Source organism: Syzygium oleosum, unplaced genomic scaffold, assembly GCF_021117445.2.
Source record: "Syzygium oleosum isolate NSW1041296 unplaced genomic scaffold, Sole_v2.1 Sole_v2.17, whole genome shotgun sequence".
NCBI lineage: Eukaryota > Viridiplantae > Streptophyta > Magnoliopsida > Myrtales > Myrtaceae > Syzygium > Syzygium oleosum.
Window position 1 is genome coordinate 4,996,730 of NW_026607501.1, and position 26,494 is coordinate 5,023,223.

Here is a 26,494-nt window from a genome sequence, read left to right on the forward strand (position 1 = left end):
TCGCTTATTAACCCTTCTCTTGATAATCTAGATGAAACACCCGTTATGTTAAGTTTTAAATTTATAAGAGAAAATTCCAAAAAGAGGCCCGAAGTGGAGTCATTTTCTCAAATAAAAGCCTGAAGTGATCAAATCGTCTCAAATAAGGGCATAAAGTGGCCAAATCGTCTTAAATAAGGACATTTGGCCAGTCGGTGACTATTTTGTCCCCGGAGAAGGGGTATTTTAGTCAAAAAAATTATAAGTATATTTTTTTGATTTTTTTCAGTTTATTTTTCTTTTCCTTTTCTTTTTCTTTTCCCTTTTTTCTTCTTCCCCAGCGGTCACTGCGCCTAGCCGGCGACAACCTCGGGCAAGGGTCGCCCTCGCCCACCCAACGCAGGCGATGGGTTGCCCTCGCCGGCGTCGGGGGTGAGGGTCACCTTCCCTGGGCTGGGTTGGCGAGGGCAACCCTCGCCCTCGCCGGCGTCGAGAGAGGGCGAGGTTTGCCCTCGCCAGATCTGGTGAGGGTCGCCCTCTCCAGCCCAACCCAGGCGAGGCGACCCTCGCCGGCGTTGGGCAAGGGCAACCCTTGCTAGCCCAGGTGAGGGCGGCCCTCACCCGACATCGGCGAGGTCAACCCTCGCCTGCCTAGGCAAGGGCGGCCTCTACTTGAGGCTTGCCACCTTCGCCGGCCCCGGTGATGGCCGGCAGAGGGAAGAGTGGGAAAAAAAAAGGAAAAGAAAAAAACAGAAAAAGAAAAAAATTCAAAAAAGTAAAAAGACGAAAACACCCTTTAGCTGGTGAAGTCAGGTCCTTATTTGAGACTGATATGACCACCTCAAGCCCTTATTTGAGACAAGATTCACTTCAGGCCCTTATTTAATAAAATGAGGGCACTTCAGGTCCTTATTTGAAACAATGTCGACTTCAGGCCTTTATTTGAGAAAATGACTTCACTTTGGGCCTCTTTTTGGAATTTTCCCAATTTATAATGTTTATAAATTAGGAAAATTCAAAATTAATCGCATGTTCACATAGCACGCTTAAAATCAAGTTCAATTCGAGGGATTTCTTCTTACCGTGGCCTTTCCAATCTTGTGCCTTGTTGTTGGGCTTTAATTCGGGCCCAAGCTGCTCAAATGGGCGGGCTGCACATGGCCCATGAGCTGACCCAACTTCATTATCCAAAGCCCAAAAAAAAAACATTGCATAGGAAATTTCGGAGCAGACCAAGCCTTGATCGAATTCCTTAGGTTTGGCCCTGCGTAGAACAATGAAGCGCCTCGAAATCTGATCCGCGAAACACCGTCGCAACGCTAGAGTTTAGCGAGCAACCATCTTCTTCGAAACACTCGAGTTGTTCGAGCACGATGTGGGATCTGCTTCCCGTCTCAACACTCCATGCCGCGGGAATTGGACAAACGTCAATGAATGAACTCGTCGGGCCTAAGACTTGCGCATGTATAAGTAACCCCTACACAGATATAAGAGGGCACTCGAAATCCCGTGTCTTCCAAATCTGATACCGTCCTAGAGTCGAACGCTCGATCATTATCTCCAAAAGTTCAAATCGAAACAAAAAAAAAATCAAAGTTTAGACATTATTGAGAGGTTAGGCATGATGAATGAGAGGCATACATGTAAATGAACAAAAACCCTTTGATGTGACGTGCCCGCCCTTTTGACACTTTATATGTGTCTGAGTCAGAAAGTACCCAAACCTGGGTGTCACTTGTTTTCTTCTTGGGTTTGTGTGATCAAAGAGAGACTTTCCCAGGTCAATTTTTACTGCTTTGGTGGAAAGTTCTTGCAAAAGCAAACAAAAAGACGTTGTTTTCCCAATGGGGTCCTCTCTACACAGCTTCCTCCCCCATCTCTCCATGAATTTAATGCCTCATTGCATATGACAGCTGTAATATAATGTGGACAACTAGACAGCTACATGAGTTTAGTCTGCTTCCGACATGATATACTACATTTTGTCAAGGCATATTGCAAGGCAATCATTAGAGATTTTCAATGGTATAGTCAGTGTATTGTACCACCTTGTGATAATTTATCATAAGTATAGAAACATCTTAAAATGTGAACTTTTTTCATTTAATGACGCTTCGTGAATAAGCATAGAGCGTTGTAGAACCAAGTTGTTGTGTAGTACAAAATTATAACATAGAAAATGTAGCGAAAGTTGAATGATCTCTGAATTACTTATTTTGGGTATACTTGTACATATATTGAATTTGTTTTTTTTTAATGATTAGGTTGTGTGTGAGCCGACTTTCGCATATTACGACCGGTCCACCACCCCAAGCAATCTTAAGGACACAATTCTCCACATCGGCCTGGGGCACTTTGAATGATTTTCAAATTAACTTTCTGTATAAAGCACTACTTACGAGAAAACAATCATTCACCTTGTGTAGTGAATGGTGATTTAACCGTGTTTATGGTGAAACTGACCTGTGAAATGGTTAGTATTTGAGTATGCTCATTGACAAGTCTTGATATCACGCGCGATAATTATTTTTTTCTAGCAAATGATGGAAGATATAAATTCACTCTATAAAAACCAACGAAAGGACAATAAAAGAAGGTCAACCTATATATCCTTTTTTAAGTTCTCTTTGGCCTATGTTGCATCATAAAAGCACATGGACTCCATATTATTCAACAAGTTAAAGATGATAATACTCAAGCATGCACAAATTCTTTCTAGACAACAAAGGGCCAAAGTTGCAACCATCACCCATTTGGCCTTGGGACTTAAAATGGAGTGGGGTCTTCTTCAACGTGGGTTCATTGCCTCCTCCCCATCAACCCCCTCATGTGCCCCATCACATCACTTTCTTGAGAGGGACACAAGAGTAGGGATTTTTCTTGAGGAATCACTTTTCTCTTTTCTCTCTCTTTTTTCTTTTTATAATTAAGCTTTGAGTGATTGAGAGGAAGGGTGGTGACAGTGGATCTGTCATTGGGCCCTTTCTTGGAATAGTGGGTTGTTGCTTCTTGCTTGTGTCCATCTCTCTCCCACACAGCTTCAATTGAAGGTGGCATCCACATCTTTTGTTCCCTCTTCACCCGTCAAACCCCACATGGGGGATTTCCAGTTACAAAACAAGAGTTACTGCAGCTTGGGGTTCTCTCTTTTGCCAATAGTTCAAAACTCTCCACAGCCACCGTCACCTCACATTTATATCATCCTCATACACATTGGCTAGTTTTTCAGTGCCAATTCATCTCTTTTCTTCCTTTACTCTCAGCCATACAAGCATCACTTCATCTTTTCTCTATCTTATTGCCTAATACATGCCTCAAACCTAGTGATCATTCCCTACATAATATTAGTTTCCACTGAAGTGTATTATCTATTTCTTCTTGGACACACAACACCTCTAGGATTAATTATTCCTAATAGAGCAATTAGCTTTTATATGACAGCCAACCCAAGGAGCAATCGCTTTTCAAATATATGATTTCAGCAAACCATAATGGCACACCTATGTGCAATGAATTCTAAGACATCTTGTTGGATACAAACGATATTTCAAGAACACACATGTTGTATTCTAAACAGTGCTTGTGGAAATTAATGGGAAAAGTACTAAAAAAGTCCTAAACCTATTATATTTGTATTGATTCAGTCCTAAACTTTTTAATTTGACCAACTTAGTCCTAAACCTTTTCACATTGGTAACATGCCATGGAAGAAGTGAAATAAAAAAAAAGAGAAAAAGAAAGAAAAAAGAAAAAAATTTCGAATAAAATTATCAACAAATTATAAAATATGTCAACGTCGGCGCCAACTGTGCCACGTACGACGGTCAACGTCCACGTCAGCAATTTCTGACCTAAATTGATCGGATAGACTCAATTGATACCAATATGAAAAGATTTAGAATTGAATTGGTACCAATGTAATATATTTAGGACTTTTTCAATACTTTTTCAGGAAATTCATGTATATCTCTAACAACGGTGCATTAAACATTAATTCTGTGTGACCGCGGGTACAACTTCTCATAATTCTAGCAACAGAGAGAACTTAAATGGCAACATTGATCATTGCAACATGCGTGTCTTTTCTCATAGTTTTCTGCTAAAACCAGGTGGGGGTTCTGTTGTCAAACCATTTTTAAGAGCATTGGTGCTTCGCTCTTGCCATACCGTAGGTTTACTTATTGCTCTGCCATTTCGTCGTGATGAAGGGACCCAACACACAAACTAGAGACAAATTTCCTTAATTGCAACCTCATCTGCTTTACTGAATCTGACGCAATAAGTGAGTCTTTCCGAAACAATTGCTAAATAGCAACTGTTGAAATATTGTTCCATATGCTGACCAATATATATATATATTGTTCCATATAACTTGATAATGGGTCATCTATGCTTTTTATATTCTTGTGATCTCTTTCTGTCTATTAGTTTAATTGATTGAAGTTTCTAACATGGTATTAAATTCATGGCCATGAATCTATGGCGCGAAAGATGGTATTAGAGTCAATGCTTACCCTTTTGTGTATGTGCGTCCTCTCCCATCAGTTAAATTCCACGTATTATTCTTAATCCGGCTTGCACGTGAGAGGGGGTATAGAAAGATTGTTCCACATCGAGTTCTTCATGCTTTTTATATTAACCACTTATCAGTTTAAGCTTTTGAATATGACTTTCTGACAACAACAACAAACAAAAATAATTTTATAACTTGTAACAGCCTAATATCTTTCGTCTTTCGTACTATCTATAATCAATAAATTCTAACCTAGATAGCTGCTAAACATGTCCATAAGCAAGGTCACGACATTCATAGTACCAATTACACGCTTTGCAAGATTAATCAATGCATTGAAAAAAAAGATTTCTCTAACCAATTATTTAATAAGTGTCTAAAGACACTCGTTGACAAACTCTTTCTAATTTTATTTATATCAAGTGCCCACTAGATATTCGTTAACATGATTTTAGTTTATAAGGTTAATATCACGAAAAACCCAAAACTGGTATATCCGTGATAATTTTATCCCAAACTAATTTTTTTACCATAAAAAACCCTAAACTGGTACACTTGTGACAAATTTACCCTCAGTTTGTTTCCGTTAAATTTTACCGTCAAATTGCTTTGTTAAATGATACGCGACAGTTAACTGATGTACCAGTTTTATGTTTTATCATTCATTTGTCCCAAGGGTACCAGTTTGTGATTTTTTGTGGTATTAATTCAATTTAACGGAAATTAATTGAGGGTAAATTTGTCACAAATATACCAATTTTGAATTTTTAGTGATCAAAATATTAGTTTGGAGTAAATTTATAAAAGGTATACCAGTTTAGGGCTTTTCGTGGTCAAAAAAATAGTTTGGGATAAAATTATTACAGATGTACCAGTTTGAGATTTTTCGTAGTATTAACCCTTATTTATATAAACTCGTGTCACCAGCTGACCCGTCTTTGTAACTGATCCAAAGCTCTTGGATCTCTTTTCTATCATTCGATCCAGCAGTACAATTTCTCGGCAGTCACCCACTCTACTCTGAGCCGAAATGAATGAAATCGGGCAAGAGGTTGCACCGGTGAAGGTAGATCACGTTGACCCATCTTTATACTCTTGAGACTGAGATTAAGAACAGTAGTTTATCAACTTAGGTTAGAAAATAACCTAAATCGAGTAATTTGAGAGTTCATCAGATTGGGTAGACCAACCCCAACCCAACTGAAATATGTAGTCTAAATGTTGAGCATGCGTGTGATTCAGAGCCATGACGTAAGAGGGGCAAGCGAAGTTCATCCACAATTTCTATGCTATACAGGTGGCAAGACATGATTTAGTCACTCATTTTCAATGTGATACCATAGTCTGTCACTCCTACGGTGCTTATAGAATCAATTCATGAGGCCACTATGGATGAACTGCTGTAGTTTTTTTTTTTTTGTCTTTTTTGTTGGATATTTATAAAGGAACTCGAAGTGTGAAAACAAGAAGTTTGCCATCTAAATATGGAAATAGAAATTTTTATCACTAAATATGACATGAACAATTAAAATCGATGACGGTGTTTAGATCATTTGTATATCCTAAACTAAATTATGACGCACGATAGACTTTCCCCGTTTCTCTTACGATGGATAGTCGTTAATCATATTCAAAATTATCGGCATCAATTAACTTCGTAAATTGGGGAAAATCTAAATTGTGGGGTGTGAGCTGAAATAACTCCCTATATAAAGGTAATTTCTCTTTTTCTTTCTTCTCTTTTTGAGAAGAGATAGAACAGTGGAGAAAGAGGGGGGTTCACTTGAATGAATGTGAAAGGTGTGAAAGTAAAAGCCTCTCTTTGTAGGGGGACCAAGCTCCGAGCCATGGGTGGTTGGCTAGAAGACAGCTTTCTAATTGGGAACGTGGCTGAGCATGGTTTGGTGTCGATCTATATTGACCAAGAACAAAATTGTTGTGGTGGAGCTTTCAATCGCTCCCTCCCATCCATTGTGAAGTTTTATTCCATTATTAAGGAGAAACCAGGATGGCAGGATTCACTCGGTTGGTACGTGAGTCAGAGAAAATTATGCATAGTGTATGTTGGGATAATATTAGATAATATGAAAAATAAGAATTGTTAGAAATTTATTGGAAATGATGAGAAAATAAGATAAAATATATATGAGACATGCATTGTTCTTAAGGATAATTTCGTCTATCGGAGTACGAAACTCGGTGCGATAGGCTCTAGCATCTGTCCTTTCAAGATACAACAAACTTCCTTTTTTATTCCGCATAGAATGAACATGAAGAATGTTATGTGTATAACCCAACAAAGAAATGAAAAATATGTAAAGAGAAAAAGAAAAGAATATTCTTGTTTTGATAATATATGTATCACTTTTCAATTATATTCGGAGTAACAATTTGCAAGTAAAAGAAAGACAGTTATTTTTTTCATCATTAATTATTGCATTTAACTGAAAAACGTTACGATCTATTGCAAATTGACAACAGTCAAGACTGTTACAAAACCGTCATAAAACATTACAAAACCGTTATATATTGATGGCAGACAAAAACTATTACAAATTGATGACGGTAAAAAACCGTTACAAAAACAATAGCTTTCAATATTTCACATACTTCAAAAGGTTTTGAAAAGAAATGAAAGAATAATGCTGGGTTATTGGAGTGTAATGCATCGGAACTGGTGCTTGTTAGGTTATGAACTAGACCTAAAAAGAATGAAATATAACTCACGAAATCATTGGTGAAGTTTGAAACTTCTAGGTACCAAGAATTTCTTTTTGTGAATTATAATTTTCACTAATCACATTACACTCTCGCAAATTTTGTTGTTTAATGCAGTTTTGCGCTAATAGGCCATGAACGTGCTTGGTTTATTCATGAGTGCTCTAGAGATTATTGCTAATAATTATCATGGGAGCGGCTCCACTCCACAGTTATATATGTGATCTTATCAAGTATATTATGTAGTTTAATACACCACTAATAATGTCTATGGAATTCATTAAGAGCTTAGTTTAGCCTCTTTTTCATTGCAATATTACACTATTCTCAGCTTAGGAGGGACGTAAATAGTTCATCACTAGATCAACAAGTGACTTGATATTATCCATATGAACCTAATTCATGGGATCACCAATCACATAGGTTGGTTAACCATCACTTTTGATTTTGTTCAGTTAGCTTAAGCCACATTCCCCTTGATATTCTGACTTTACATAATCGATAGACATAATTCCATCTTTAAACAGCTACTTTACCACATCATGCCTCAACCTGATGTGTCTCATTTTACCATCGAAAGTTTTTTCATTGCAATGGTTATTGCCGCTTGGCAATCATAATGCGCAAACACCAAATGTGTCGGTTTCATTCACAAAGGAATATCTGCTATGAGGTTTCTTAACTACTCAGCCTTATTGCCATATCTGAGTTTTACCACCCATTCCTTTACATTGGCCACAATATTAGCTTGGGAAATGACTACAATAATTACGTCATCAGATCATATGCTTCAACCAAGATGACTTTTGGTTCAACGCGATTTCATTTTCCCCACAATTTTGTTTGGTTGATTTCCAAGTTATAGCATCTCCACCTAAGATGAACAGATATTGTATAAAGGAATTTGTCTCATCTAAATGTAAGATCTAGTTAACATCACTGTATCCTTCTAATACAGCGGGAAATCCACTATGTAAAATGTCATGGTTTCAGATTCACATGGCTGCAAAATTACAACTCTAAAGTCCATATTTGACCTTCATATCTTTCTTTTTGGTCCACGGTTTTTGCTCATTCAGTCTCACATTTACACACATAGAAAAGCACACTCAATTCTTATACAACAATTTACATGATATCACATTTCACAAGTTATACGTATACATGAAGGTAGCATCGATTGCGCATAGACTTCAGAACAAGACAAAAGTTTAGCAGTTACAAAGCAATTGGGCACATTGAAATTGCCGATATGAGCCAAAAGTAAAAGATTAGAATAAAATCATATAAACAACCACAACACAAAGAAGATTGAGGGAAAGAACATCACTGTATGGATATCGTAATGTAAGAATGTAGGGTTTATCTTCTTAATAACAAAATTTAGCGTTTCCCCATACATCATCACATTATATCATCATCGTTATCCATATGAACATTATGCTACCAAATTCTCAATGAAGAGGATTACCTGACATGAAATAGCGAAGTTTAACTTATGTCGTGGAACAGTAACCCAAAAAAATTGGTCCAAGAAACAACATTTTATTGATAATAGCAAGGATAACTAACTTAATACAACGTTGTTCATTTCCAGAAATCACTTGACACATTGCCAGTCAATAATTATCCTCACTTTAGCTTGAGTAATCGAACATTTGACACTGATATTCCTTAAGTTGGTTTTGGAGAAAACCTCTTCATTGGCAACACTTTTTCTTATTAAATAGAGAAAATAATCTCCGAAATCATACTTAACCATGGTATTAAAAGCCATTCACACCCACTACAACATTGGCCCATACCTCGATGTATCATTAACTGATCACGATTTCCTATCTTATCAAACATAGACCGGTGCATTCATGAATAAAAAAATAAAGTCATTGAGTGGCCTAATTTCCAATCTTAGATGCATGCTTATGAAAAAATAATCACGAACTTGAGAGACAAAACACCTACAAACGTTCAATTTCCTCTCAAAAAAACAAACCTCGGTGTCGAAGCCGCAAAGAACGATTTTACCTGACACTCAATAACATTACCGAAACGACCGAAAGCTCTTTTGTGCTAATGCTCAATAATATCCCATGACAAATTGCCCATGAATATACGATACTTGTACTTCACAATCCCCAAGTCCTCATTCAATTCCAACATTGAAGGTAGCAGTGGTAGTTCTAATTTGGCAATCCATAAGGTGATTGTCCTTAAGCATGTTGGAAATATATTATATAATACGAAAAATAAGAATTATTGGAAATCTATTGAAAAATATGAAAAAATAAGATAAAAAATATCTGAGACGTGCAAGTACTGTTCTTAAGGATAACTATACTTCTAATTGATTGGTTACAAGTAATGGACATCACTCACATGTAAATTCAATTGAAATTAAATACAGTGATGTCTACACTTGTAACCCACTTATTGAAAATATGATTGAATGGAGCTTCCTCCAACCATGTTCTCTATTTTACTTCTTTCCTTAGCCGTGATCCCCATGCAATGCATGAAATTAAATTTGTGTGTACTACATTTTGTTTGGTATCTCTTTGTTTATTCAAAAAGTCAAGACACAAATAGAGCATGCGGGTGCAAAGTCCAATTCCAAAAAATTGATGCAACATATGATTTTCTCATTTTATTTTTATAGGTTGTTATTTACTTTAACAAAACTTCACTCATCTATAGTTTTTTTTTTTCATTTCCTTATTTCGATATCTCAATTGAATACTAAATTAGTGAAGAGTTAAACGTTTGTTTTCTTTGGCATGGACATATTAATGATTTTTCCATTCTATCTAATTTGAATTTAGTATCTTGTTACAATTATAACTTATTTTATTTCCGAATTCTCATTTGTGATTGTATTATTGGCAAGTCCACACTGGAACTGATGTGATGCTTGCACTTCAATCCAATGAGAAGCATAGGAGCTTTTAAATCGCTATAATTAGATCCCATTCTTTTTTGTTTTTTTGTTCCTTTTTCTAGTTTTAGGAACCTTTGACCGTACAAAACATCTATATTAAGACTTTAGTGGGAAAAGATATCACGATCGCATGTTAATCATCTTGATTACTCCACCAAATTTAGTTAAGAGCTGGATCTCAGGCAGGCGTGCAGCATGTACTCTTCAAAGTGGAAACACATGGTTGTCTTTAATCAAGATTTGTGTACTTCCCTTTAGCCAAAGCAGATATTATGTCCATGAATTGCATTTGTTCACAAGGTCAACATTTATTTAATATGTGGAATCTCTTGGGCTGTAATGATTGCAATTGCATGTAAAAAAGCAAAAGTGCAGCATCAAATTCCATCTTAATTTGTTCCCTTGACTTAATTTGACCATTCAAAAGTCTCTGTGCTCATAATATTTTAGATTCTGTCTTGACATGTTCTTCTTTTCAATTGGCCATCCTAATTTCCAACCGGGTCATATTCTCTTCCTCTACCCAACTTTTTATTGGGTTATGTTTTTGTATAATGCACGGTCCGTGTATTCCATTTGTTAAACAACCTACTTCCGTTACCATCAATATGGATAGCTATAATTTGGAAATAGACTAATTATCAAACTGTATCTATAATTTCTTACACCGACAGTGGATTTAATAAGAATTCAAAAATTAATTCATATTTAAATGCGGTGCACATGCAAGTTTGAAATGCGGAATACACCAAACACAAAGCAAAAAAGAAAAGGCAAAACTATTTCTTTCTCCTCCTTTCTCTCTCCATCCAGTCCTTAAGCCGTCAACACCACACTACCGTCGCCTCGTCGCACCATGCCATCATGTCCATCGCCGTCCTCGATGCTCAGCTCGGTCACCACCCATTGCAATGTCAAACCTTGCCGTCCTCTCCAACCGCCGCCCTCATCTCTCTCTCTCGCATGTGTGCGTTAGAACACAAACTTCGCGGAAAATGTGTGAGGCAAGGGACTTGGATGGTGCAGGCTAGCGGTGAGGTCTAGATTGGACGTGAGGTCAAGAAGAGAGAGAGGGATAAATATAAATTATTGTTATAGTTAAGGTCTTATTTGTGTAGGTCAAATTTACAAGAGCTATATTTTTCTCAATTCCTAGTCAGAGAAGCTTCATCTCGCCATGTCACAAATTGATAGGTTACAAATCATGATATTACCTATATTTATATTTAATTAAGTTTTCATATGAATCATGTTCGGTTTATAACCTATCATCTAAAATATGATCGGACGAAATCATATAGAAAAAAAAAACATGATCCTAGTTACATATTCTAAAATTTGCAGAAAACTTCTAATCAGATGTTGAGAAAAGGAAAATTTCTTTTGAAGGAAAACACGATCGTTTTTATTTAATTATTACTTTTTGAGATATAACTTTTTTCCATTTCTCCCTTTGTGGGTTCTTTTGTGACTTTCAAGTTGCATTTCCCTTGCCATTTCTCCCTTTGTGTGTGATGAGAGGGATGGAAACTTAAAAAGCAGCATAAAATCCAATAAAAAGAAGATTCCAATCCTTGACTTGCTTTATGGATATGTGCTCTTTTTTTCTCCAATTGAACCCTGTCCACCCATCACACGTTTTCTCAAAAAAGTGGAGACATGTTCACACTTTCATTATGAATTGGGTGGAGATAATCATTCCTGCAGTCTCTTTCCCTCTCTAGCCTGTCATGACTGTCTCTCTTTATCTCTATAACCCCAATAAAAAAAATGTGATCCACACATATACACTGATTGAATATTTTGTCAAAGATCTTTTGTTAGGAAATTTTTTCCTTTTGATTTGTCTGCCTTAGGTGATCCACGACTGATGTCTTTCTTCTGCTAATTTGGCAAGAACTTATTAGATCTGCAGACCAGAAAGGCAGAGACAAAGAATCATTGCATGATTTGGCTTAATCATATCTAAGTCCTCGGTAGATGGAGTTGAACTCAATGCAATTTCATATAGTAACTTGTCAAGCTACGTAACGATCATTAAATTGAATATTTCGTCAATACTTCGACAAAAAGTAATTTAAACCCAATATCCTGAATAAACCATTCGGATTCGTTAGTACTGTAATTATGAAGACGCATGCGATTATGTGGGTCGTGACCCATTTGTAGAATTGTAGCCATCATCCTTTATAAGATTCTAGAGGATCCAAATCGTAATCTCTAACCACTTCCGTCAATTAGGTTGAAATATCATGAAAAGCCCTTTACTTGTAGAACCAATAGTGTCCACTAGGAACAAACATTTGAAATGTGTTGTGAACTGTGATGTAGACACACACATAATTGGACTTAGACTTCAATTTCAACACAGGATGGGGAACGTTAGGTGGAGCTAGAAGTGAGGGTAATTATAACTGTGGGGCCTGTCCTCTTGATCCCAACATAATTGAGAGATTGGAGTTTGAGATTGACAGTGCATAGAGATCCCTTTGTGCATCGCTCTCACCCTATAATTCCCCCCTCTCTCCCTCTGCACCTTTAATTTGCATGGAGCCTTGTGTATGTTTTTCTTGCTCCCGAGAGAGGGGAATATTCTTTCTTTATGGTTTTCAAGAAGGATTTTTCTACTAATGGCATGGACCTTTTCCCATAAATCATCATTTAACACCATACCCCTTCTGCCCTCCTTTTGCATCCCCCGAGGGATCTTAAAACCCAGCAGTGGATAACTTATGTTGTTGCCCTTCTTTTTGCTTGATTCCATTATGAACCAAACTGCTTGCTTCCGCCTGTTCCTTGCAAAAAAAAAAAAAAAAAGCAATACCTATCCGATTTTTCTCGATTGGTTATGTGAATAAACAGTGTTTTTTGTTTCCACACCGCGTTCACTTAAGTTATTTACCAACTTCGCCTCCAAAATAAGACCTTGATATGTTTTTTTCGGTTTGAAGCATCAAAAGAAGTAAGACGCTAATCTGGACCTTAGATTTGTTACAAGATGCTCGGATTTTTTCTTTCTACCGTGATTTGTTGTGCAACGTGTCGATATCGATTTTTGTTACAGGGAAAAACAAAAGCAATGGTCTTAACAAGAAGCCGCTGTTTAGGATTTGGGGTAACTGTCATTTAGGATTGTCTTTTAGTGAGAATATTGCAAAGGGACCACTGCTATGGTTTGGAAAAAAACAAGAGGGGGTTTCTGCAGAATATCAAACCAAGCGTGGGAGAGAAGAGATCAAGTTCCGTACTTTGTCTAAACAAGGCAAAAAGGAAGTTTAACTTCCATCAGCTGATTTGTTTACTCTCTCTCTCTCTCTCTAAAAATAGCAACCACTAGAGTGATTTTCCCATGAAGTTTGGGGACATGTAATATCTTTTCCCTGATATGCTCTCCCTCTCAGTCTCTCAACCCTATTTTCTCTCCCCATCATTCTCAGTCCTACTGTTCACTCCTCCACAGTGCTAAAGTTCTCATCGTTTTCTCTGATCTCTCTCCCCCTCATTCCCTTTCTTGCCACTTTTGATAGCCTTCCTCTCTCTCACCGTCCCCATAATTACCTTTCTCGTTCTGCTTTCTTGAACAACAACCAACCCCTTCTTTTATTTTATTTTTTTCTGGATTAATCTACCGTTCTTGGACTGAGCAGATACTCTTTCTTGGGTCTGTTTCTTGATTAGATACAGCTTCGAGCTTTTGGGGGCTTCTGTGCTCGATCTTTCTGACATGGGATTCTCTTTTTATTTCAATTTGATGCTTAGTCTTTGTCTTTTCGAGTCCATTTCTGCTTAAGGCTCAAGTATTCTTGCCGGGATGATTAATTTGTCTGCTTTTGTTATAGCCACTTTCTGTACACAAGTAGTCACTTGACTGTTTCGTTATTTGGCAAAAGGAAGTTTTGAAGTTCAGGGGCTGTTAGTGTATGCCATAGACAGTCTTTCTTGGTGGAGTCTGATGTGGGTCAGTATGCATTAATTTCAACTGATCTCGAGTCTGTTTTCTCTCTCTTTTTGATTCTCTTATGGAATCCTGGAGTTTCAATTCTGGGGAGAAGGGGGTTCAGTCAGATGGGACAATGTCATCCTCTGATGCTCTTGCAAGAAGCAAAAATGCTTTCTTGAGTTGGGAATTGAGAACTCCATCTGGTTTTAGTAATAACGGCATGCTGGTCTCTGCCCAGCAGGCAAACAATAGCATTAGTCCAGGTTTTGGTGAATTGGGATTTCAAGACATGACCAAGCAAGTCCCACGGGATCCAATCCGGGATGTCTGGGGTCACAAAGTTGGAGGAGGAAGAGACATAAACTCAATCATGGCCTCTCCAATCACTTTTCTGTCCGATGAAGAGTCCTCGAAATTCTCAAGCTTTGTGATGGACTCCAGTAGTAGAGACTCGTCACTCATCGATTTGAAACTTGGGAGGTTTTCCGATAACAGGGATCCCCCTAAATCTAGACTCCCGGTTTTCTCGTCGTCCGGGTCGTCCACACCAACGAAGAGACTTAGAGCCGCCGGGGCGAATTTCCAGAACGCATATTGCCAAGTTTATGGCTGTAACAAGGACCTTAGTTCCTCCAAAGACTACCACAAGAGGCATAAAGTTTGTGAGGCTCACTCAAAGACTTCAAAAGTGATAGTGAACGGCATTGAACAGAGGTTTTGCCAGCAGTGTAGTAGGTTGGTCTTATTCATCTTACTTGCTAGATTTGCTTTATCATTAGCATGCTTTTTCATTTATAGAACCACACCTGTGAATGCAATCGTATGGCTAGTATTTTGGACTTTAGTGTTTATCGTTGCCTGATCTAGTTCTTATCAGTGATCAAATAGTGCATTCATAACTCATACCTTACCCAAAAAAAAAAAATAGGGCATTCATAACTCTGTACGAGTCTCTTTTAACTTTTACAGTTTGCTCTTGGTAGCATGAGCGTGAAATGGAATTTTCTCGCCCTTTTACATGATTAGACAAATCTGACATTCAAATTCTAATTTGGGTAGATGCCTCTCATTTGTGCAGTTGGAGATCTTGTTTGTCACAAAAGATAATTTTTGCTGGAAAATTAAACCAATCATTCAAAAAATGCATTTATATGAGATACTCCATAAGGCATCTCCAGTTTGATCTAAATTCCTATGACTTTCCCTGGTCCAATTGCTTCTGTAGTTGTTGCTACTATAATGTGTTCAAGCTTTTGACTGTCCAGGTTTCATTTGCTGGCTGAATTTGATGATGGTAAGCGCAGCTGTCGTAAACGTCTTGCAGGCCACAATGAACGTCGTAGGAAGCCCCAAATTGGCGTTCACTCTGCAAGGGCTGGAAAACTCTTGCAGCCATATGGTGGTATGAGCATGACTTCTACACTTGAGAATCTCAAAAACTCTCTCTCTCTCTCTCTCTCTCTCTCTCTCTCTCTCTCTCTCTCTAGGACAAGTACTGCATGTTCATGTCTTTTGCCTGCACAAACCTTCGCCACATCATCCTTTATCTGATTGTATTATCCTTTCCTTACTCATGGTGCTTTTCTGCACTGGAGTCATATTGAGAACACTCTTACAAAAAGTCTGAATTCCACTGAATGTTGACCCTGAGCTGCCCTGACCTGATCTTGTTTGCTTCGGAATTAATCAGAAAATATTGGTTTCTCCTACACTTGTTTGCTTTGGAATTCGTCAAAAAACATTGAATTCCACTGAGTGTAAAGTGCCATTGATAGCTTTTGTTTGGATCATGTTGCAAGGTTTATCTGTGGGCTGAAGGTCCAGTAAACGGAAGGTGGCGAAAATGATAGCTGATAGCTGCAATTGAAAAACTTATCCACTCTGCTACTGTGAGAAATTGATCCAAAAAATTGACTAATTTATTCCTATTGAGGTTTAGATTTAGGACTTTCTTTTAGGAGTAAAATATCTACCAACAGTCATTAGCTGCGGGAACCATGGATTCCCCTAAACACTACTCCTATGAAGCCAGCAAAATTTCGCAAGAGCAATCCATCCTTTGAGTACACACTCGTCCTTTGATCATGATTCCCTTGTCAAGATAAACCTGCGAGGCGCCCTTATAAAGTAGTGGAAAACACAAGTCTCTCAGACAATGCAGTAATGATTGTAGTTAATATGCTAAGTAACATTGGTTCCTTTCTGCTACTATTTTGCTAGTTTGACTGCCTCACGATTCTTCCTAACAACACCCCATTGATGTTTATGCATGATTTCCAGGAAACAGGTTTCAAGGGAATGTGTTCACGACTACATCCTTTATTTGCCAGGACATACTCCCTAGTGGCAGCCGTCTGCATCCTGAGAAGTTTAAAGCCAATGATTGGGTCAACCGTGTTAAAGCGGAACATGGAACTGATTATGGTACATTATCGGTAGGGCATCCCAGGTTGCCTTTCCCCTCCTACAGTTATGGAAAGCAACTGTCTCCATTCCTTGATAATAGAGGTAATTCCGTCTCAGTGGGCATTTTCGGCGAAGGTAGCCGATTTCAGCATGATGTCGAAGGACCAAATTCTGGTTCACGTTCCTTGTTTCCAGACCCCTTGGGGAGTGAAGACTATGGCATATTTGACACCGAATCGACGGTTCAAGGATTGCCGGGAGTTTCAGAATCTGGTTGTGCTCTCTCTCTTCTGTCATCGCACTCTCAGAATTCTTCTAGCCAAACGTCTGGAATTCCCATGGACCAGTCCTTGATCATGCACAGTGGCCAGTTGCGGTATGGTGTGGGCCCGGTGTCTGCAAACCTAATGGGGGTGAGCTCGCTCACTCTGGAAAATGGAGTGTTAAGCAAGTTTTCTTCATCAGGAATCCATTCTGCCGAAGCAAATCAAGGCTCGATCGTAATCTGTGACAACGAAAATTCCAACTACGCGATCTCAGGTGGGTTTGTCCATGGATCAGGTCTTTTAGATGCAAAAGACCATCTTCCTTGCGGAGATGATGGACATACAATCAATTTGCTTCAACTGTCTTCACAACTTCAGCGCGTGGAGCATCAAAGACATTCCCTGCACGTGAAGCAGGAAAACAACGCTTTCTCTTGCCTGCAGACTACTTGAATCTTCCAAAATGAAGCTTCACGAAGTGGCAAGGCAGTACTACGACGTCCTGTTTTTTTTTTCTTTTTCCCTCCGTCAGACTCCTCGAAGTCTGTTTAGAACACAAAAAGGATGAGGCCAAATGTAGATACTATCTCTGTCTATGCAACTCAAGTTTTTTCAACTGACGGTGCCAAATAACTGTTCTTTGAGTGCCATAATCTGGCGAATAACTCAACCAGTTTGACTCCGCTTGTATGAATTTTCAGATTCCGATTTCAGGGTTGAAGATTTTCAGGTGGAACGTGTTCCACTTCCATGGATGCAGACAATATCATCCCCATGTTTATCTGTTTCACTTACCAATGTTGCTTATATTATCTAATGGAAGTCGGCATACCAGGCGTCTGTCGTTTTCTCTGTTAAATAGAAGTTGTCTATGCAACTCTACCAGTTTAAACCGTGGTGGACCGTTTTCATTTTCTGGTTTCTTCATTGCACAGTCCTTTTACGCACGACCTTAATCAAAACCTCGCTCCTGGTTAGATGGGCTTCTCAATAATTAGAGTCTCCATGACTAAAAGCTGTCTAAGGTCCGAGTACACCCCTTTGCAGATCGAAATTTGTCATGCTGCACCTTCGCAAGCTAGATTTTGGTTGTACGCGGCTTCATTCTTTCTTAACATGCGAAACCTCCTCAGAACTGTCTGAGTCAGATAAGTGCAAGGCAAGCTTTGAATTGGAATGTGACTTTCCTTGCCTCACGATGCTATGTTATCATATCTCTTCCGGTCCTTCTCTGATATAGCATCCCATGCTGCCAGCTCTTTATGCCCTTTTGCTTTCGAGGCGCAGCACGATTTATGCTACTAAACGAAAGGCACTTCGACTAGCTTCCCTACCCATGATTGGTCGCGGCTTCGACTTCAGACCACCGTCTGTTCGGTTAGAATCAAGATGCTCGCAAAAAGGAGAGGGCCGGTGAGGTTACATTGTTTTTTCAAGTGTAGTTGCTAGTAGTGAAACTGAAGATGGCCGAGTAAAGAAAATAGTTAATTATAATTATTTTGCTACTAGAGAACATCAAGGTCGTTGTAGTATAGTGGTAAGTATTCCCGCCTGTCACGCGGGTGACCCGGGTTCGATCCCCGGCAACGGCGATTTTGTTTTTTTTTTTTGTATTAATTTATTTTCGTTGTGAAGATATTTCGAGTTCGAATCATCCGTCGACCAATACCATGAGTATAACCTCAAAATCGACCGACCGACAAATGCCTTGGTTATACTATCAACATCGGCAAAGGAAGGAGATATATTTCAAGTTCGAACTATTTGTCAACTGATACCATAAGTAATTAAGTATAACCTCAGCATCGACCGACCAATGCCTTGGTTATACCGTCAACATCGGCAAAGGAAGGTAAGACACAGAGCACGCTCGGGCTATGCTTGTTCAATGAAGCCTAATACAAGAAAAATTTATTTCTATGCTTGTTCCGATCCCAATTTTGTCCCCAATTTTTTTTTTTGTCTAAAAAGGAATCCCCACACTCTAGTCCAAAATTTGACCATGTGTCAAACATTCGCTACTAATTTCTTCAAAATTATCAACATCGAAGCCAAATAGAGGTTCGTTACTAAAACATCCGTCTTCATCAACACATGTACTCTTACTTTTGTGTAGGACAATAGCAGACTCCTGATGTTGATAATTTTGAAGAAATTAGTAACGATTTTTTTACAAGTGGGCAAATTTGAGATTAAGGTGAAAGTTAGATTTTTTTCTAGACAAAAAAGAAAAATTCAGGACATAATTAAAATTGGACATAAAATTTAGAGTTTTTTAGGGAATTAGCACTATATAATAAAAGGTTATCGCAAGCAAAACAGATAAATGGAGACGGTGAGTGGCAGAAGATTCAGGCTCCGTTCGTTTGGCGGAAAATATTCTCCTTTTGGAAAATATTTTCCCGGAAGTCATTTTCCTGAAAAATGTTTTCCTGGAACATAATTTTCTAGTGTTCGGCTAAAATCTGAAAAAGTTTCGGAAAATATTTTCTGGTGTTCGGCGACCGCCGATCCGGCGGCGTCCGGCGACCGGCGGCGGCGACGGCGGCGGCGATCGGGGCGGCGGCGATCGGCAGAACCGGCGGCGGGCGGCGGTGGCGGCGATTGGCAACCCGGTGGTGGTTGGCGGCGGCAACGGGATGCGTGCAATGATCGGCGGTGATCGACGACCGATCACATGACATGGCGATCGACGACCGACGGCCGGCGACCGGCGGCGGCCGACGACCGACAAGGACTCTGGCGACCGGCGGCGGCGATCGGGCGGCGGCCGATTTGGATCGGCGACCGACGACGGCGGCGGCGATCGGCGGTGGGCGGCGACCGCGCGGCCGACGGGAGGGCGGCGACGGCGCCGCCGACAATCGACGGCAGGACCGGCGATCGGCGACCGTGGCGGCGATCGGCGATGGCGACCGGTGGCGGCGACCGTCGAACCCCGGCGGCGGCAACCGGCGGCCGACGACAGTGACCGGCGATCAACTTCGTCTCCCACGGAAAATATTTTCCCTCCCATGGGCAATTTTGCCTTCACTTTGGGGGAAAATGATTTCCTCGAGGAAATCATTTTCCCCCAAAGTGAAGGCAAAATTGCCCATGGAGGGAAAATGTCACAAAGAGGAAATCATTTTCCCCCAAAGTGAAGGCAAAATTGCTCATGGGAGGGAAAATGTTTTCCGTGGGAAGTTATTTTCCGCCCCCAGAACACTGGAAAATCCAGAAAATATTTTCCTGGAAAACATTTTCCGCCAAACGAACGGAGCCTCAGTGTGGTGGTGAAGCCTCCAATGTGGGAAATGACCCAAAATGGAAACTGTATTATTTGATTTAGGGTTAATATCACGAAAAACCCTAAATTGGTACACCTATAATAAATTTACCCCAACTAATTTTTTGACCACTAAAAACCTCAAACTGGTACACCTGTAACAAATTTACCCTCTATTAATTTTTATAGAATTTACCGTCAAATTACTAAGTTGGATGACATGTAGAAGTTGACAGGTGTACCAGCTTAGGATTTTACCCCTCTATTTGTCACGGGTTTACCGATTTATGATTTTTGTGGTATCAATCCAATTTAACGGAGGGTAAATTTGTCACAAGTGTATTAATTTTGGATTTTTGGTGGTAAAAAAATTAGTTTTGGGGTAAATTTGTCATAAGTGTAATAGTTTAAGGTTTTTGGTGGTCAAAAAATTATTTGAAATAAATTTGTCACAGGTATACTGATTTGGGGTTTTTCGTGGTATTAACTCTTTGATTTATCCACAGTTCTTCTATATTTTCACAGTAGTATTAAGCAATGACGCGAGAATAAGAATCCAATCCCTATGAGATTGGCCTTCTATGCTTTAGGAATGGATAGACATATAGGCTTACATGTCTATTCATTCCCTTGAAAACTGAGGGGTGCGACACTTCACGTATATTATCGATTGTTATTAACAGGTTGAACACTTCACGGTGAAAATCGAATGCCATCATGCGAAATAATACTCGTCAGATTCAAATTTGGAAACCAATTTAAGGTTTGATATGGGTTGGCAAAACGAAAGATAATGTTCGGCGCGACCTTTATCTTTCATCAATTATTAAATTCACAGAAACGCATCAAATGCATATGATATAAACACGGACATATCGTTGTATCTCTATATATTTGCTCTTTTCATTTTGTGCACGAGAAGAACATTATTCACCACAAAAATTTGAAAACATTCCATATTTTTCCGCACTAACTTTCATTCCCTCCTTTTTCCTTAGTTTCCTAAGAGCATAACTCTCTCTGCCTCTCTCTCCTCTCTTAAAATCAATCTATCACATAAGATAGGTGTTTATAGACAGATTCTGTCTTTGTTATCCTACAGCACTTCCAGAGATATTTCTCAATATTTCTAACATCTTACGATTTTACGATTCGATCTAATTGCGCGATTTTATAAACGCGCTATCCATCTCATTTAAAAAATTTGTTAAATCGGCGACGTGGCGGAAGCGGATTGTAACTTTGCAATTAAGCCAGGAGCCGTAAAAATTGACGGAGAAATAAAACGAGGAATAATAAAAGGACACGAGAAATTTACGTGGTTTGGTTCGAATGTCGGAACCTACGTCCACTAGCAAAATCAAGAAATAATCCACTGATAAATCGGAGAATTACAGGGTTACAGTCACTCACGCTCAATTATTTTTCAATACCCACAGTTTTTAACAACTCAACTCCACACAAATCTCTCCGAGCTCACACGTCTCTGTTCGTCTCTTGAGCTCTATCTACTCTCGGCTATCTTCGTCTTCGTATGTCCTCTCCACTTATAGGAGAAAGGACGAGAAAACAAGACAAATGGTGCCTACATTCGAAAACCATGCGCCTCCATGCAATTAATGAGATGACCATCATGCACCGTCATAAGAAAATGAGCATAACTTCTGCCTTCCCTCTTTCTTTCATTTATTACAAAAGACAAAGGAAGCCCACAAGACAAAACTCTGAAGCAGTACCGGCGCCCTCCAATTTTCATGGGCATGCATACACACGGCCATGTGCGTGCATTAAATGAGAAAACAAAATGGACGTTGAGCTCCTAGGGACAAAGCAAGAACCTATGGGCATCCATTAACGAAGGAGAGAAATGTCGAGACTTTCATGTTTTCCATGTGCACATTCAATTAATAAAAGACAATCGTGGCCAACACTTCTTCCGCGCGCAACACTGCTTTGCGCGTGACTTTGAGCAATAAATGCTCCACGTGTGCATCGGGTCGGGCTCAAACTCGAAACACAATTTAATATGGACTACCTTGCTCTCTACCATTTCTTCATTGCCACTGTTGATCTGTTGAGCCTGCCTTTTCTTTTCTGGTTAACGTGCGAGGGAAATCATGAGGCCAGTCAAACCAGAATAGGCTTCAAAATGGCCCATTTTGCCCATCACATTTCACATCCCTTGAATGGCCCATGACAGCTTTTAGCAGTCAGCATGACTAAAGAGGACCAGATCTTGGAGGTTTACAAGTCCCTTTTGGAACTGGCCATATCAAAGATTCTCTCTCAATAGAAAGTCAACGTAATGATAACAATGATAATAATGATAATGATAGGGTCAGCTTTGTGTTTCTTGCAATTAGCATGAGATCTGCATAATCCTTCTTGAACTTAGGAGGTGGTTGGTTTAGCTTTCGAAAGAGGCTTTCGATCTCGAAAGCCCCTTCAGGAAATACTAAATCGTTTGGCAATCATCGTCAATGGGCTTTTGGTCAAAAGTCAGTATTGAGAATGCTCAAAGCCCAAAGCTGGTCTGGATCAGCTTTGGACTTTTAGCATTTGGCAAATGCTAAAACCAACTTTTTTGCCCCCAAATTACCCTCACTTATTATGGCTTATTCTGGTTTTGCCCCTCTTATTATTATTCATCTTTTGCGCGAGGGCGCCAGCGAGGTCGCACGACCACCCAGGTCGGTAGCGCCTGGGCAGTCGCCCGACTCCAAGCGGGTTGTGCGACCCTCGCTGAGGGACGCCCGGCGGCAGATCTAGCTCGCCGGGGGTCACCCAACCTCGGGCGACAGCCGCCGGCGCCAGATTTAGCTCGCCGACGGCCGTAGGCCTTCGCAGGCTCCAGTGAAGGGTAGGGTAAGTTTTTTTTTAATAAAAAAGAAAATTTCCAAAGTAGCTTCACAAAGGATTTTTTATCAAATGCCATTTGCATTTCCCCAAGTCTCATTTGCAAAGTTGAACCGAACGGACCCTTAGTATTGTTGCTCATGACTACACCACGCAAGTGGGTTAAATTGAAGACGAAATTTTGGTTTTGATGACTAATCCAATGACATCTATTCAGTGCAAAATTCAATTAAACCCCCTTCAACTTATAGATGGTGCAGTTTCTTTGCTGAACCATCATTGTGGAATTCCAGACAGTTGATGAGTCTTCATCACAAGGGAAGTTGACGACCTATTCCAGCTCTCACCTCTCCCATCAACCAGTTCAAATGTCTTAATTGATACCAAAAGCCAGAAGACCACTGATTAATCATTACTAGAATATGCCTGAGGAAAGTGAGGGGCAGTTTTCATTCTGTTGTTGACTATTTTAATTAAGAAGGGTCTCAAGCGATCACATGCATTTCGTGTACTTTGTGCTAATATTCACGCGTTACGCTTCCCACGTCACGAAAAATTCACTTCGCATTATAAGCGTCTGATGGTATACGTCTAGGTAAAGTTATGCAGACTCGAGTATATAGACGTCATATAGTTTCGTTTTCTTCCTCATCCTATGGCGATGTACAATCACCTTAGGTACTATACTGATACGGTTTTTGAGTAGGCCAATGTGACAAAGCTGCAAATAAAGAATAGATTTTGCACTTCGCACTTTGCTTCTGTCAAGAGTCATTGAGAAGCCTACATCAAAGGGAGTTGACCGAGGGGCTATTATAATTCCAGACATTCTGATTTAAAATCTCCCATGTGTTCCGAGTCGTTCATCAGCTGAGCTTGGCTTCTGAAAATCTTAATCAATTGCAACAGACATATCATATACAGAATACAAAGTATTAGACAAGAAAACGACGTTAATAATTCACACAGTGTGCAACAATACAGTAGGTGAGCCATCTTTTAAAACATCTTTAGTTTAGACAGCATAATTTGCATAAATAGTCAGATACTGAATATTGGACCTGACAAATCTTCACTATTGGCATTCTGTGGGAGCCAGGAACTTTGGTGAACCTGAAGAATGGTTTGCAGAAGCAAACTCCATCACACTCTCCTTTCTGTTATATGTGTAATCCTCTTTTCCTATGCAGGTGAGCGGCTAATTATAATGTGCTTCTTATGGTACAACATGTTAATCTTCTTCATGCTCGATTACCGGGATTTTGCTGACTTTTGTTTTGGCATCGCCTGATTATAGGGGCTTATGATCCCCTGGATCCTACCGGGAACATAACAATGAAATGGGACGTCATGTCCTGGACTGCCGATGGTTACGTCGTAAGTAATCATCTCCACCAGATCATACATAAGATACAATGATAAAGTTGCAGGACGCAACAAAATAGTATCGCCCAAATAAAGGGAAATTTGAAAGATAGTAAGATTGTGATATACTGATCAAGTAACAGAGTTTGGACTAATATGTGCAAGCATTCTGGTTTTTTGTCGATGTTATCAGGTGGTGGTGACAATGACCAATTTCCAAATGTATCGACACATAATGAGCCCTGGATGGAAACTGGGGTGGGTCTGGTCCAAGAAAGAAGTGATCTGGTCCATGGTGGGAGCTCAAGCCACTGAACAAGGAGACTGTTCTAAGTTCAAGGGGAACATACCACATTGCTGCATGAGGAATCCCACTGTGGTCGACTTGCTTCCTGGGGTACCTTACAATCAACAGATTGCTAATTGCTGTAGGGGCGGACTTGTGGCATCGTGGGGACAAGACCCTTCAGCTGCGGTCTCATCGTTTCAGATCAGTGTCGGGCTTTCCGGTACTTCGAATAAGACGGTGAAACTGCCCAAGAACATCACACTGGCAGCTCCTGGAGGGGGCTACTCTTGCAGCCAAGCAACAATTGTTCCATCTTCGATTTTTCTGTCGCCAGACGGTCGCAGGAAAACTCAAGCACTAAGTAAGTCTGATATCGATATTGTGATAGCCAAATAAAATCGTTCCATTCACTAAGGAGAGACGAAAGCAATGAAATCAGAAGAATGCGTCGAAAGTTATAATTAAGGAGAGAAGAAAGCAATGAATTCAGAGGAACGCATCGAAAGTTAGGGCTTGATTGCAGGTGTCTGAAAGAGTTTACATGTACTAGGACAGTCACTTTATCTGAAATTGTAGCATTGGCCTTCTGAATTTCCCGCGGACGGCGGACCATCTAATATTTTGCCGGGATTTGCAGTGACGTGGAATATTACGTGTACATACTCGCAGCTGGTGGCATCTCGGTACCCAAGATGTTGCGTCTCCATGTCATCTTTCTATAACTCCACGATTACTCCTTGTCCAACTTGTGCTTGTGGCTGCCAGAACAAAAACAAATGCGTCGAGTAAGCTCATTTGCTATCTCAAAAGCTTCGGGTATAGAGATGCATCGACATTCCATTTATTTTGTCCTACAATTTAGTGTAGCACGTGATCTTGCATGTATAAGTTTGATTTACATTCTGGTCCGGCAGATACTTATTCTCACTGATCTCTTATTGCAGGAGCATTCCGACGATACAAAGCATTGTTACACCGACAATCGACAATCCAATACTACAGTGCACAGAGCACATGTGCCCCATCAGGGTCCATTGGCACGTCAAGACCAACTACAAAGATTATTGGCGCATAAAGATGTCCATCATCAATTTCAACTACCTCGCTAACTACACTCAGTGGACACTCGTTGCCCAGCATCCAAATCTGAACAATGTCACCCAAGTTTTCAGCTTCGCCTACAAGCCGCTTGTCCCGTACAAATCCATGAGTAAGTCTCACAGAAGAAAATTTTGCTGCTGTCCTCTGCATTTTCTTTGGGAAAACAATCTTCAGCAATATCATTTAACTGTAATTTCTTCTACAGATGACACTGGCATGTTCTATGGGCTAAAGTTCTTCAATGACGTCATCATGGAAGCTGGGCCGGACGGGAACGTGCAATCGGAGATGATCCTGCAGAAAGATGCTTACACGTTCACACTTAGCGAGGGTTGGGCATTTCCACGGAAAATTTATTTCAATGGGGAGGAATGCATGATGCCGTCTCCTGATCAGTACCCGCATTTACCGAATTCTGCCCCCGTGAATCTATTTCTGGCCTCATCACGAGCCGCCCTCTTGGCCATTTGCCTTCTAGTTTTTTGGTGATGTCCTGATAATTTTAACGATTACAGTGGAAGGATGACGAGAGCTTAGTACTTGGTTTCCAGCATGTCTGATTCAGAGAATTCAAATGGATGAAGATCCGCACAAACATGATGGATAGCTATTACTTGTTAGGGACATGTATGAAATTGATCTGGCTACTGTTTGAAGTATAAATGAAAGATTGGGAGGCAGTTGTACACTTGTACGGGAGCTTGCTCTGAATGTTTAAGAATTGGCTTATCTTTCTAACATTTCTCTTCCTTTGATGTAATAAGTTCCAGACACGTTATGCTGCCTACAGTACGCGACTAAGTCTTTCCACGAAACTTGGGTAACAAGTTCATTGGTTTTTAACTGTACTCATGCTAT

At 39.8% G+C, this 26,494-nt stretch overlaps 2 protein-coding genes and 1 non-coding gene across 4 annotated transcripts; all 3 read left to right on the plus strand.

Annotated features, from left to right (window-relative positions):
* The first annotated feature begins 13,432 nt into the window (after nt 1–13,432).
* LOC115676741 (squamosa promoter-binding-like protein 6) lies at nt 13,433–17,521 on the plus strand. Its single transcript, XM_030599729.2, has 3 exons — nt 13,433–14,820; nt 15,351–15,487; nt 16,366–17,521. Exons 1-3 carry the CDS (start codon nt 14,165–14,167, stop codon nt 17,208–17,210), a joined length of 1,638 nt encoding a protein of 545 aa, XP_030455589.1. The 5' UTR covers nt 13,433–14,164; the 3' UTR covers nt 17,211–17,521.
* A 756-nt stretch (nt 17,522–18,277) lies between these two features.
* Nucleotides 18,278–18,349, plus strand: TRNAD-GUC (transfer RNA aspartic acid (anticodon GUC)). The gene has a single exon. It is a non-coding gene; the product is annotated as a tRNA-Asp (tRNA).
* A 5,652-nt stretch (nt 18,350–24,001) lies between these two features.
* LOC115676743 (COBRA-like protein 4) lies at nt 24,002–26,181 on the plus strand. Of its 2 annotated transcripts, XM_030599731.2 has the most exons (6): nt 24,002–24,071; nt 24,179–24,258; nt 24,440–24,896; nt 25,173–25,320; nt 25,480–25,745; nt 25,842–26,181. In XM_030599731.2, exons 1-6 carry the CDS (start codon nt 24,002–24,004, stop codon nt 26,123–26,125), a joined length of 1,305 nt encoding a protein of 434 aa, XP_030455591.1. In that variant the 3' UTR covers nt 26,126–26,181. The 2 variants fall into 2 exon arrangements, with proteins under 2 accessions (XP_030455591.1, XP_056175259.1); XM_056319284.1 differs by lacking the exon at nt 24,002–24,071 and having other exon boundaries at nt 24,202–24,258; nt 25,483–25,745.
* Nucleotides 26,182–26,494: the final 313 nt, after the last annotated feature.

Bases quoted from the DNA above. Each gene is read 5' to 3' on its own strand.
- LOC115676741 (XM_030599729.2), top strand. From the start codon at position 14,165: ATGGAATCCTGGAGTTTCAATTCTGGGGAGAAGGGGGTTCAGTCAGAT. The intron at 14,821-15,350 runs GTTGGTCTTATT...TTGACTGTCCAG, and splicing joins TTTTGCCAGCAGTGTAGTAG to GTTTCATTTGCTGGCTGAAT. The intron at 15,488-16,365 runs GTATGAGCATGA...CATGATTTCCAG, and splicing joins ACTCTTGCAGCCATATGGTG to GAAACAGGTTTCAAGGGAAT.
- LOC115676743 (XM_030599731.2), top strand. From the start codon at position 24,002: ATGGTTTGCAGAAGCAAACTCCATCACACTCTCCTTTCTGTTATATGT. The intron at 24,897-25,172 runs GTAAGTCTGATA...CGGGATTTGCAG, and splicing joins CAGGAAAACTCAAGCACTAA to TGACGTGGAATATTACGTGT. The intron at 25,746-25,841 runs GTAAGTCTCACA...TTTCTTCTACAG, and splicing joins TGTCCCGTACAAATCCATGA to ATGACACTGGCATGTTCTAT.